At 39.0% G+C, this 13,058-nt stretch overlaps 2 protein-coding genes across 5 annotated transcripts in view; one reads left to right on the forward strand and one right to left on the reverse strand.

Annotated features, from left to right (window-relative positions):
• Positions 1-4,443, reverse strand: part of Rtnl1 (reticulon) — a 75,992-nt gene extending 71,549 nt beyond the window's left edge. The window contains exon 1 of one of the 2 annotated variants that reach the window (XM_071714660.1): positions 2,780-4,443. In XM_071714660.1, the coding sequence (XP_071570761.1) occupies positions 2,780-3,905 (1,126 nt within the window). In that variant the 5' untranslated portion in view covers positions 3,906-4,443. The remainder of the gene's footprint in view (positions 1-2,779) is intronic. The other variant, XM_071714659.1, reaches the window with a different exon arrangement.
• Lace (serine palmitoyltransferase long chain base subunit) overlaps positions 1-13,058 on the forward strand; it is a 59,489-nt gene that overhangs the window by 6,986 nt on the left and 39,445 nt on the right. The window lies entirely within an intron of this gene.

Consider the following 13,058-nt stretch of genomic DNA (forward strand, 5'->3'; position numbering starts at 1 on the left):
TGTAACCCTCTAAAGGTTGAAACTGACTGACAATTTCATTACCTTCTCTCTTAAACACTTTAAAAATTACTTAAAACACCTTACTAGCTTATACTCAATTATTATTTACATTATCCAGAAACTACAAATGCTTTGATATCTTATTGAAATTAATTTTAAATTGATGAAAGAAGTTGTAGTGTAAAAGACATTCTATGACTGGACATTGTATACTTGAATGTTGGCTATTGTTTCGCAAAATTTTTCCTTATCGTAGATAAGAATAAAGCGAAACAATCCAAATTTAGATTTTTTCGTGCAAAAATGTTAATTTACTCTTTTTATTCAAATGGTTCTTAGAAACAACAAATTAAAAAAATCTTGCTTTTCTGCAAATGTGTTTGCATTAATTTTTATTAAAACGAAATAATAAAAATCCATAAATGTTTTTATATAATTTTTACGAGCAATAGTAACACGTCGCTAGATAAATTGAGTGCATCTGCATAATCCGGAATTAAATGTATGAAAAACAAATATTTTTAGAAAGAAAAATCTCCACGTACATAACATAACGTGACAGGTTTGCACTTCTCGGTTTTCATAGGACACGCAACAAACGCACAGGGGGAACCGAAAGGTATCTCCATGGATCAATATAATACATAACAAGAGGTGACCTCAACTCGTGATATCAGTCATACAGAACGACACGATTATCGATTACAACAAAATTTAGCAATAATATTATAATGTCGTAATATAAGTTCCGATTTTTCGTTATAGAAATAATCAATAATCTCTTTAAAAAGTCTCTTTAAAAAGGATTAATCTACTATTTTTACTAAAAGGATATGTAGATAAATAGAGTGTACAATCCAGAATTTGATATGATTGAATGTATGAAAAAAAGATATCGAGATTCCGATTTCACGATTGTTATCTTTACCGATATTGATCTGTGATTATTATTAAACGCTTCGTAACTGCCTGGAACTATATTTACAATTAGTGCCAACATCATCCATTTTCTGCGCGTCGACGCTCCCCGTGAAATGCATTATTTCTTGGTTGTTAAGTAGAGCGTGGCGTTATGTATAGAAAAAAAGTACACAGGTTACAGCTATTTTAATCGTGCATACAACACACGAAAGATAGCTGAGCAAGTATCACGTCGATGGTAGACGCTGTAACCAGGCGGAAGTACTTCCAGGCATGGTCGGATTTGTGCAGCGCCACTAAATTAATTAACATGTTCTCGTCAAGACTATATTGGTTCACGAATATTAGATGCATATTCGATGTTACTCCATTGTGCGGAATTCCGTTTGAATGTTTGTGCTGTTGCTTCTCCGATTTCGTTAAAATTTGATATCCCCCTTCCTGATCTTTACACAGTAAAAAAATTTGTGTTAAATATAACATAAAATCACATGTCCCAAACGGTCCACTCAAATTTTTGTGTTAATTTAACATAATGTGAATATGTCAAATTATAACACAAATATTATGTCCATAATTTAACACAAAATAAAGAAAAGTTTAATGATATGTGAACGAAAATTTTATGTACAACAGACATCTGTATAATGTTAAATATAAATAAAAAACATGTTAATTTAACATTTTTGTACGTACAATACACATCTATATAATGTTAAATATAAATAAAAAGGATATTTTTTTAACAAAACTACATTATTTTTATGTTAATCTTACGATTAAATGTCAAATATGTTATTTTAACATTAATTGATTTACTTAAATATAAATTTAACACAAAAAAATATAAGATAACAGATAACATAATCAAAATTAGTTAAATTAACACATAAGTATGTTACATTTTTAACACAAAAATTTTAACAAGTTCCATTTTTAACAAAAATACACAAAATTTTTTACTGCGTACAGTAATTTTTAGACCATTAATTGAATTTGCATTCAACTTTATTATTATTTATTATATATATTATAATATTGTGTTAATCGTTTTTGGAACCGTTTTAACCCGTTTAATTTTCTTGGAGCCGAATAACTAAAAAGAAAGGGCTTGATATGTATAATCAAGTTAAAATCAAACATGAACTATATAGCATTACATGGCATCCTATATATACTTAATATTATATTTGCGAGATCGCTAGCTGAGAAAAAATGTTTGTCAACCTGTTATCATGAAACTCAAGTTCTTTATCTATATTTAATTTTGAAGAGAATAGAATTGATGGCTAAGGATAGATAGGGTATGCTAGAATAGTCGTCCATTAAACGAGAGATCCGAAGTTCGATTCCTGAACTAACATGCGTGTATGATACTAAGAACTTTGAGCGGGAAAATATTTTCCACATTCTGTGATAGAAACAAAGTGCTCGAGATATGAACTCTAGATACGAACCAAGATAGAAATAAGCAAATCGCGATACCGCGTTCTTCCTTGGAAGACAAGAACCTTCAGGCTTTATTACAATAAATAAGCTTTAATTTTTTTCGCTGACCGAAGTAGGGTATACAGTAGCCAAACGTGACATTTGCTATATTTGAGAGTATATAAGTACCCAGACAGCACCATGTCCAAAAATTGGGACATCTTTAAGGCATATAAGACATCTTTAAGACGTCTTATAATGTCTTATCTTAATGTCTAATCTTAAAGATGTCTTTAAGACATCTTCCGTCCCGATTTTGGACATGCGTGCTGTCTGGGTAGAATGATTCTCATAGTAAATGATTACTTGAACTTTACGCAGGCGAGATCGCGGTAATTTATTGTTGAAACAAAACGAAACAAGAACTCACCCAATCCCATATCTCTAAATATCTCCTTCGGCGCGATCTCGATCTCCTGCTTCTTTTTGCCGATCGGGCGAGAAGAGACGTGATCGGCTTCCTTGGGTTTCGGCGTTTCACGCCGTTTATTGACACTCTCGTGCTTCGAGTCGACGGTTTGCTGCGGCAGCGATGGTGACGGCTTGGCGGTCTCCGCGGCTAAGAAGTCACTCGATGTTTCGTACACGTCCTGGCGTGCCTTTTCCAGGAGCTGCGCCTCTCTAGGTAACGGGGGTAGCGGTTTCGTCGGTGGCTCGAACGCCCTGGCCTGTTCCCGCTTCAGGTCTGTTCTCTTGACCATGTTCCACGAGTCATCGTCCGTGATATTCTTAATCTTGTCCCCCCTTGACGACTCACTGTCGTCTCCGAGGAAATCTATCAGTGGTGATTTCTCCGGCGCCGGCAGCATCGACGATCTAATGCTCTGCGTAAAATCTTCGTTGACATTGGTACTGCCCAGCGGAGTGACATCACGCTCATGTCGTTTTCCATAATCGGTGAACAGTGTTGCGGGATCCTCGCGTTCCTCGATCGGTTGCACCTTGCTGTCGACGGCTTTCGTCGACGACGACAGCAGAAAGTCGCTGTCAGCTTGAACGGTGGTCGCGGTCGAGGTCGGTAACAACGGCGGCTGGAGATTTATTTCTTCCTCCTTGTTGTCGTCGTTGTCATTGTCGTCGTCGTCATCATCGTCATCGTGAAACTGGTGACGGTAGGCCCGCTCGGTCTCGACGAATGTCATGCTGGCCAGCTTGGGATCGACCGGGTCCAGCGGCTGCTGGAACGGGTCCGACGATTGCGCCATAGCCGCGCACTTGTCGAAATCCGCGGAAGGCGGCGGTGTAGCCGGCACGGGTTTCGCTTCGGCGTCAAGAAGCGCGCTGGGTAATACGGAATCCTGAAAGGAATCGCCGATATGCAGCAGATCATCGACACGTGGCGCGTCAATCGGCCGCGGTGACGGCTGTTGCTGCTGCTGCTGCTCCGGACGGTCGTCCGGAGAGCCGTCGTGACCGAGATGCTCGAAATCGTCAACGGAGTCGTGATCCCTCTTGAGGAGGACGACGTTGAAGGCGTCCTGGATCCGCGAATCCATCCTCAATCACGGGATTAACAGCGATTCGTACGCCTGGCGATTAACGATGACTCACCGGATCTGCGCGAATTGGCCGATAGCCGTTAGTTAGAGCTTCGATCCCCGCACAATGTCGGTTGCGCGGAATATTGCGCGACGCTCCCTACTCTCATAAAAGTCAGGTACGAGGAGCGGCGCTACTCCCACCTGCCGCCGCTGTCGTTGGTGCCGTCGCGACTCCTCAGTGGAGCACATCGACGCCCTTGCCGCCTTGACTCACCACCGCCTTTAGCCGCGTCTTTCACGCCTGGCTACGGCCTCTTTTCGTCACTTCGTGAGAGATGCTCGAACGTACCAGAAGAGCTATAACTGCCTGCCATACGTCGCTCGCGACCGGCTGACACGACACGAAGAGTCAAAATTCGAAACTGGGAATTGCGACGGACAGCGGTGAGGGAAACTCGAAAAAGAATTCGACCGCGACCGCGAAGTGCGAAACGGCAAAGCCAAATACCAGTAAATTCAATTGTACTCGATGTGTTCGACGTAAACGGTAGACGGGTAGATTCGACCGTCATGAGATGTACTCCCCTCGCGAAGGGTTGCCCTCTCCCGTTGCTCCAAGTAGCACGAGCCAATCGCGCGGTCGCTACCGTCCCCACTACCGTTCGCTACGTCGAAGTAAGCAGCGGCCGTCGCCGCCGTCGCGTCCGATTATTACCGTTTGCTTCGCCAGCTGAACGGCAGGTCGATGTTACTTCGGTGATTTAGGTCTTCACAAAAGGAAGTTTGCGAATCTGCATGGAATATGGCTAACAATAAGATAAACAGAAAAAGTGTATATAGGAGCAAATGTTTATGTATCTAGGGTATCATAAAATCACTGGATGTTCTTTCACAGATTTTCTAGTTCCAGTTTCGGAATCGGTTTTCTCTTAGCAGAGATATCCAACAAAATCACAAATTTATTGCAATTTTTAAATTTTGTATTATATAACTTTATAATTAAGATTTTTATTAAGGTTCTATCAAAGTAAATTACACTTGAAATTAATTGTTTAAAGTTTAAACATGTTGATTTGCTGTTCATTTGATTTCTTAAAGTACGCGAAACGCCTTTTTTCAATTATTTTTAAATTGACCAAAAAATTTGTTATTGCAATGTTATTCAATTTGGGGACATCCTGTAACAAATCACGTTTGATATATTATCAATACTATAGTGTTGATATAGGTACTGTAATATAAATTATATTGCAAATTATAAAACAAATTTCTAACAAACATTCTTAAATCTCAACTACTTTTTTAAGAATTTTTCGATAACTTGTAGAAAAATTAGTAACTTGGTTTTTTCATATTTGTAATTCTTATTCTGTTACATATCGGTATTAAAACAAATTAGAAACTGACCTGATTTATCTTATAAAAATAGATCTGTTTGTTTTATTTTCGTTTGTATTTTATGTTTTATTTTTTCTTTAATTCTTTATACAGATTATCTATTTTATTTTAAGGCTCCTGTGTTTTTGGAATGGATTCCGATCGGAATTGTATAGTTATTTCCTATTTCCTAAATTACTATTGTTTTATAGAGAAAATAGAATAATTCCGATCGGAATCTATTTCGAAAAGTCCCATGCATAATACGTGTCTAGGTGGCCTATTCTGTAATTCTTAACGACAGTTTCGTTATCGTTATATTCTCGTTGCGCAGCTTTTTTACCATATATAATATCTGCGCAACGCAAATATAACGATAACGTAAACTGTCATTAAGAGTTACAGAATAGGCCCATATTCTGTACACACTTACCGACAACTATCGGTTCGATAATAAGCGTCGTTGCGCAGGTTTTTCATATCGTATAAAAGCTGCGCAACGACGCTTATCGAACCGATAGTTGTCGGTAAGCGTGTACAGAATTGGACCCCAGATCGCTTTAGCGCACTTCGAAAATGTTTCGAAAACTATCCTTTCCCCTTGACAATTAATAAACAGCCATAAAATGAATGTGATACGAAGCCTAGTTGTGCAGGCTTATGCGCAAGCGCACAACAGAAATAAGGACTCCGCAGTTTGTCATTTGTCACTCCCGTAGTACATTTATGTGCGCGAGTCTTAAAGGGTGCGTTCGTAGAACACGCTATTAGCGCTATTGCATCCTTCTACCTAAATTTATCTTTATCGCTCATTAAATGTAAAACAAGGATAAAATGACGCAATAGTACTAATAGCGTGCTCCGCGAACGCACCCAAAATCGTTATCTCTGATGATACGAATCATTTCATCACGCGTTAATTAAGAAGTGATTACGCGCGTATACTCACACGCACAAACGCACGCACACAGACACGCGCGCGCGCGCGCACACACACACGCACGCACACGCACACACACACACCTATACGCACACGCACACACCCATACGCATACACCCGCACACGCGCGCGCGCACACACACGCACACGCACACACTTACACGCACACCCACACGCACACACCCATACGCACCCACACACACGCACACGTGCGCACACACACGCACACACAAGCACGCACGCACGCACGCACACACACAGGAGAGGTGTAAGTCTGACCACGCAACCTCCCTCATGTATACCTTGGATAATGCTAAATCCAGCGGCAGAATACGAGAGAACACATTTTTAAGAGAAAAGACGTGAAAATGCATTACCCTGTTAAATCGTCTTAACTCAATAAAAAAATTGTAGCATAATGATTAAAAAAGCATAATAAATTTCGTTCTCTTTGTGCACGTTAGCAAAGTTGAAGTTTATTCTTCAATTTTGCAAGGTTTACCTTAAACTAGCGCCGTTTGTAGTAAGATCTTTGCAGAGAAACAAACTTCGAAGTATTCGAAAATTGAGACTTTAAGCTTTAAAACGCTTTTCCAAACATTGCTCTGCAATTATTCTTCACAAAGATATGTGACTTTGAATTTGTTCCTTTTTAGTGCTGATTTTAAGTGACCCTTTAATTTTGTTGAGAAGAGTTTGTATGGTTATTTTCCAAAATTTCGTTAATACAATTTTTAGATTAAACTTAGAAAGCGCTAATGTGTGATATATCATATCTGACAATGAGCGCAGCACTCGATGCAAAAGCAAATACGTACAGTCTACACGAAACTCGCGAAATTGCCAAACCTAAACTTTACTGTAACAGATCGATGTACCGGTCGATGTCTCCTCCTCTTGTTCTTACAAGTCTGTGTTGGGGGCCTATTTCCAACGTCAGTTAATCTCTAACCGACCGTAAACTTTTCAGAACAGCCTATTGACTATTCTAAAAAGTTAACGGTTAGTTCGTTAGTTAGAGTTTAATAGACGTTGGAAATAGTGACCCTTGAGCTGAGAAAACTATGTGGCAATGCTGCACTAATGCAATGATAAACATACAGGCGCGGCACGACGCTAACATCCCATACAGCACAAAATATGTATTTTTAAAATATTTTCAAAATATTTTTTAGGAAGATTAAAGGGATGCTGGAGCCGTCTGTATAACGGACAAAATTACCATTTTCTATGTTATCGACTATATCTGTCCTTATATAGACAAAGATATAGACAAGGATAGCACGCTACATTGCACGCACACATACGCACAATACACATCGATATTATACTTTTATATTACGCTTCCAAATCTTGATTTGGGGGGTTCATCGATGTTTTTCTTGTTGTGCAATTCAGGGGAACTTGTTTTCGCGTTCGTACTAATGGTATATCTCTTATATGAAATACATCTTGTGACGAGCTGACAGCTCGCCGCAACTCGAGACGCCATATTGGGATAAAAGTAGGATAAGGAAATCTGTACTTTCGTAATTTTTTCTCGTTTTCCATATAAAATCGGAGTTCCCCTGAATCATTAATGTATGTACTGCAATTCTGGAGAAGGATTTTTAATTCTGTCAAATTAATACGACGCTACGTTCCGACAAAAAATGCCGGTAAAACAGACGGCTCCAGCATCACCTTAAAATAATTCACAAAAATATTTTTAGAATGTTTCTATGTCCGCCAGATCATGATGTAAATATAAAGGTGTACCATTGCGCATGATGACATCACGTGTTGGTACGCAACGTGCATATTGAGCCAATAAGAAATGCCCAGGAATGCAACCGCGAAATTCGAATACTCAATTAATCGTACATTAATAAAATATATTTATTTAAACTTAAAGTCTAATAGAATAATAATACTACAAATAATAATAAACTTATTTATTTTAATAATGTTTAGTAGGGGAGACCGGGGCTAAACAGTCTGGTTTTTTTCGGTGCCGATTTTTAACAACAAAATAAATAACTTTAGTTAAATGTGGTATATGACTGTAAAGAGTGAACCTTTAGCTACAAAATTTATCAAAGAAATTTTTATCTACGTCGCTTTGTTTAACTGGTATAGAGCAAAAACGACAACGGTGGAAAAATTGAAATCTCAAAAATGCCGGGGCTAATCGGTCCCCCCCCCCCGGGGCTAATCGGTCACACTGCATTTTCAATACATATACGTACATCTAATCCTGAAAAATGATAGGATACATTTTAATAATTTTTTTTAAGAGAAAAATATAAAAATTTATTTAAAATTTTTATGCGAAACATTATTAAAAAATAATTGTTTTACCTATTCCATAAAACAATTTAGGCACGTAAATACAGAGGTTAACCAAATCGTAAACTCCAAACGGCACGTCACATTGTCAACGCGGGCAACCACGGGGAACACGCGTGACGGCGTTCCGGTGCCATAGGATCAGCGCGGACCCTCGAGCAACCTAACCAAGCCGCGTTTCTCGCGGGTGAGCGATAAATAGCGACAGGGGGGGTTAGAAAAGCTCGCGGTGGAGCGCGACCATTTTACCGACTCGACGGCGTCCTCGCGCCGATTCCTCGACGCGCCGACGACGACGACGACGACGGCCACGACCACCACGACGACGACGGCCACGACCACCACCACGACGACGACGACGACGACGACGACGACGACGACGACGACGATGACCACCACCGACACCACCACCACTACAACGGCGGCGACAATGACGCCGAGACGATGCGGCGAACGCTGGACGATGCGGTCGCACGCGCGACTGTCACTGACTTAACGACCAACAACGACAATTTACCGCGGCCGGGAGTCGGGACGATCTACCGCGCGCGCGGCATGTCAACTCTCTCGCGGGATCTCAGAGCCGTGCCGTGCCTCGCCGTACCTCGCCGACGTGCCGTGAGCGCGAGCGATCTCGAAAACAACGGTCCGCCATCTTTTCGGTCGGCCAAAACACCCGTTTTGCGACGATACGTGCGTACCATTTCCCTCTTACACAAACTGACGCACGTGCAAGGGAAGACAGAATCACGCTCGAGGGAAACCTAACCTGAAATCGCCGTGAGCTGAAGTCGTGCGCCCGGCGCGCCACAGTGACAAGATTAGCCCGATTAGCCCCGGGTGCTTGTAGACTGATTAGCCCCAAACACAAGTTTCAGGTTTGATCGCTCATGAAATATTAGACATCAACGATAATGAAAAAACTACACTGGATTCGTGTTCAGCATGCATTACTCTTTATAATCACGTACCTCGAGATTTGGAGAGCAAATATTATTGCAGATATTACCAAATTTCCACGCGCAGAAAATTTCACTTTTACCTTCCGAAAACACGTTTGCCCTCGTAAAAATCATAACACGGCAGGTAACCTGCCGAAACTCCGTTGGTCACATGGGTACCATAAGCAGCGTTTACAATGTTAATAGCGAGTTCGCACAATATACAGGTTCCGAGATATTTGATTAGACGTATTTACCCCGTAGACTTTTTAGCCCCGGTCTCCCCTAAATAATTTTTGCTTTTTAATATAAGCAGCATCGTCTGACAGAGAAGCTTTTGATACTTAAGGCCGCCGAAAAATCGAAAATATAGGAAACAGGGAACAGATATTAGTAATTAGGAAGAAGGAATGAGTAATAATAAACAGATCAACGCAAAATAAAATATATAAACAATGGGCTTCATAGCTTGTACACACTACGTAACCTAACCTGGAAAATTGGAATAAAAGTTACTTTCAAAAATCAAAAAATAAAATCCTTATTCCTTATCTCTAATATCTGTTCCCAATTGCTTATGTTTTTGATTGTGCGGTGGCCTTTATTGTGTTGTCTTTATAAAAATTATACTTACACTATGTTTTAAACGAATCGCTAAACACAAGAGACGGTTAAACCGTGCGGGATTAGAATATTTTCTTGCTTTCGCTCTTTCCGCCGACGCTAATATAATTTGCTCGGTAATTCCGCGATTTACAAATGCGATTATTTCAAAACGTTTAATGTTTTGCTCTTCCTTACGCGTGTTTATTATTCGTCTTCTTTATGACAGCAGCCATATTGGATTTGAACATTTCTGGGCATTTCTGATTGGCCATTATTTAGGACGGCTGCGCATCCACGGGACTGGTACACCTTTATATTTACATCATGCGCCAGATTATGTCAGAAAAATATTTTAAAAAATATTTTTAAAAAATTGCAAATAAATATATTCAATAATATTTGTAAAATTTTTTAGAAAGCTTCAAAAAATAACCCAATCAGCAATAATTGTTGCAAGCCATTACGTTTAAAAGATTTTTTTATTATTTAAAAAATATACATCTTTACATCTTACTTTGGAAAATATTATTTTGTATATCTATATCATCGCAGCAGTGTTGGATGAGCCTCGCGTTGTATTGCTGGCAAAGATATGTCTTGCGAATGTTATGATTTTGCTTCGCCGGAGGGTTGCTTATATTAGCCCCCAACTGAAATTTACTTACGAGTTAATCTTACCATTATGCGCCGGCTAGCGGCGTCGTTGCGAACTAGCACGGAAAGATGAGCTACCATGCAGCTTTCTGGAATGTTCGACTGGTACAATCGTAGACAAAAGTGATCAAAATTCAAAACTCCGAAATATCTTTGTTCAAAATTCATCGAAAAGCTTGAAAATGTATCAGATGGTAGCCAGAGCCAAAAATGATCATCTGGAAAAGTATTTTTGATTGCTAAGCCATTTTTTTGGCTGAATTTGCGAATATTCTATTTTTCTTTGACTAACTTTTGAAAGTGAAAATGACCTGCATGTAACTTTGAAAAAAAAAAAAAATACGTTGGCAAGCCTCGCGTAAACCAATCTAACTATTCACTTATTATCAAAGCAGAGTCTGACAGTTCAGGTTATGTAGTTGTTGGTTGTGTTATTTATTTATCACCTTTTACGATGCCGTTCAATCAAAATGTGTATCTCTAATAATGTTTTTAAAAAAACCTTGGAGGTTAACTCGATACTGACAGAATGCGAATGAATGAGAGAGAATATGAGCGAGAGACTGGGATAGAGAGATCAGCTGTTTGCGACGTTGCCGCTCTTACGCCAACGCTTAATTGATACATCTCCAGAATAGCCGAATTTCGTGATACTTTAATTAATTTCTCGAAAACAAACGTCCTAAAAGTTCTGAAATTTTAATATGTTTTTCTTTGATTAATACACTATACCCTTAAAAAAATTGATCAAAGTCTACAATCTGGTTATTAGTATATCTGGTTTATTCAAAAGAATGCAGTTTCCCATAAGAACACGTGTTAAATTAAAATCGCGATATCTCGCGAATGAGCGTCCTAATTAATTTCAAGTTTTTATGGGAGCTGTGGGAAGTCTTATTAAAGAACATGCTTACCGATGTTTATCAATTTCTGATATTTTTTTAATTCTCAGAGATCGGACTCAATCTTCCTTAATTAAGAATATTTCATAATATTTAAAAAATATTTGAAAAAAAAATTATGGAACCAATAATAAATTTAAAATTAGTTAGAAAATATAAAGCATTGAGCCGTAACTAAGTGTTGGCGTTAAAAAATTCTATATTTAAGTTAAAAAGCTACAAAAAAACTACAGACGTTTCAGTCCATTATAGGACCATCCTCAGTGTTAAAATATAAATTAGTCAGTCGGTTAAAAATTATCGCATAAGATTACATTAAAATTAAATTAACAATTTTAATGTAATTATGCGATAATTTTTAACCGACTGACTAATTTATATTTCGACACTGAGGATAATAGTTTTTTTTGTAGTTTTTTAACTTAAATATATTATAGAATTTTTAAATGCCAACACCTAGTTACGGCTTGATGCTCCATATTTTCTAACTTTTTAATCTTGTTAGCCTTTATTACTTATATAAAATACTAGCTTTTTTGCCCGCGCTTCGCGCGGGCTCAAAAGCTCTTCCTTCTTTTCCCCGAATAGTAATATTTACTCCCCAAAAAATTTTTGTGAAAAAAGGGATCTTTTTTAGACAATGTTGTATGGGGGCCCCTTGTCCCCAGGCTCAGACCCCTTCCCAAAACCCTCTACGGTCTAAGTTAGAGTATCATGAGATAGTATATATGTCGTAGGCAAATGGTTATTTTAGGAAAATAGCTTCTGACTAGGCAAATGCTATCTGTCTGGCCAAATAGCTTTCACCATTTATTCTTACTATTTTCCTAGTCAAATGCTATTTTCCTAGGCAGATGCTATTTGACTGAACCGCTGTTAGGCAAATGGTATTCCGCGAAGCATGCATTGGTGGGTAATTCTTCAGTTTAGCTACCCTAGCACAGAAATCGATGAAATTAGGCTTATTCGACGCGTTTTTGCACGAAACAAAAGAATCTGGCAGAAAAAAGTGTCGCTCTGCCCCGCGAAGCAAGATATTAATCGTTAAAGTTGACAGGAATTAGGTTATGATTCCTGTCATACCGACGAGATGTAGCGACCATGAACATGCCCCGCGACAACTTCTCACTGATTTTAGGACACGCCTTCGGCGTATAGATTAGTGACGCGCTTTAAAAGTATTTAACTGTTTAAAGCGGGTCACTGAAGTGCACCAATGCATGCTGCGCGGAATACCATTTGCCTAACAGCGGTTCAGTCAAATAGCATCTGCCTAGGAAAATAGCATTTGACTAGGAAAATAGCAAGAATAAATGGTGAAAGCTATTTGGCCAGGCAGATAGCATTTGCCTAGTCAGAAGCTATTTTCCTAAAATAACCATTTGCCTACTTGGTTGTTCTAATTTCAAAACTGTGAGAG

The sequence above is a fragment of the Temnothorax nylanderi genome, unplaced genomic scaffold (assembly GCF_030848795.1).
Source record: "Temnothorax nylanderi isolate EJ_2023f unplaced genomic scaffold, tnyl_v1.0 TNYL_tig0144_pilon, whole genome shotgun sequence".
NCBI lineage: Eukaryota > Metazoa > Arthropoda > Insecta > Hymenoptera > Formicidae > Temnothorax > Temnothorax nylanderi.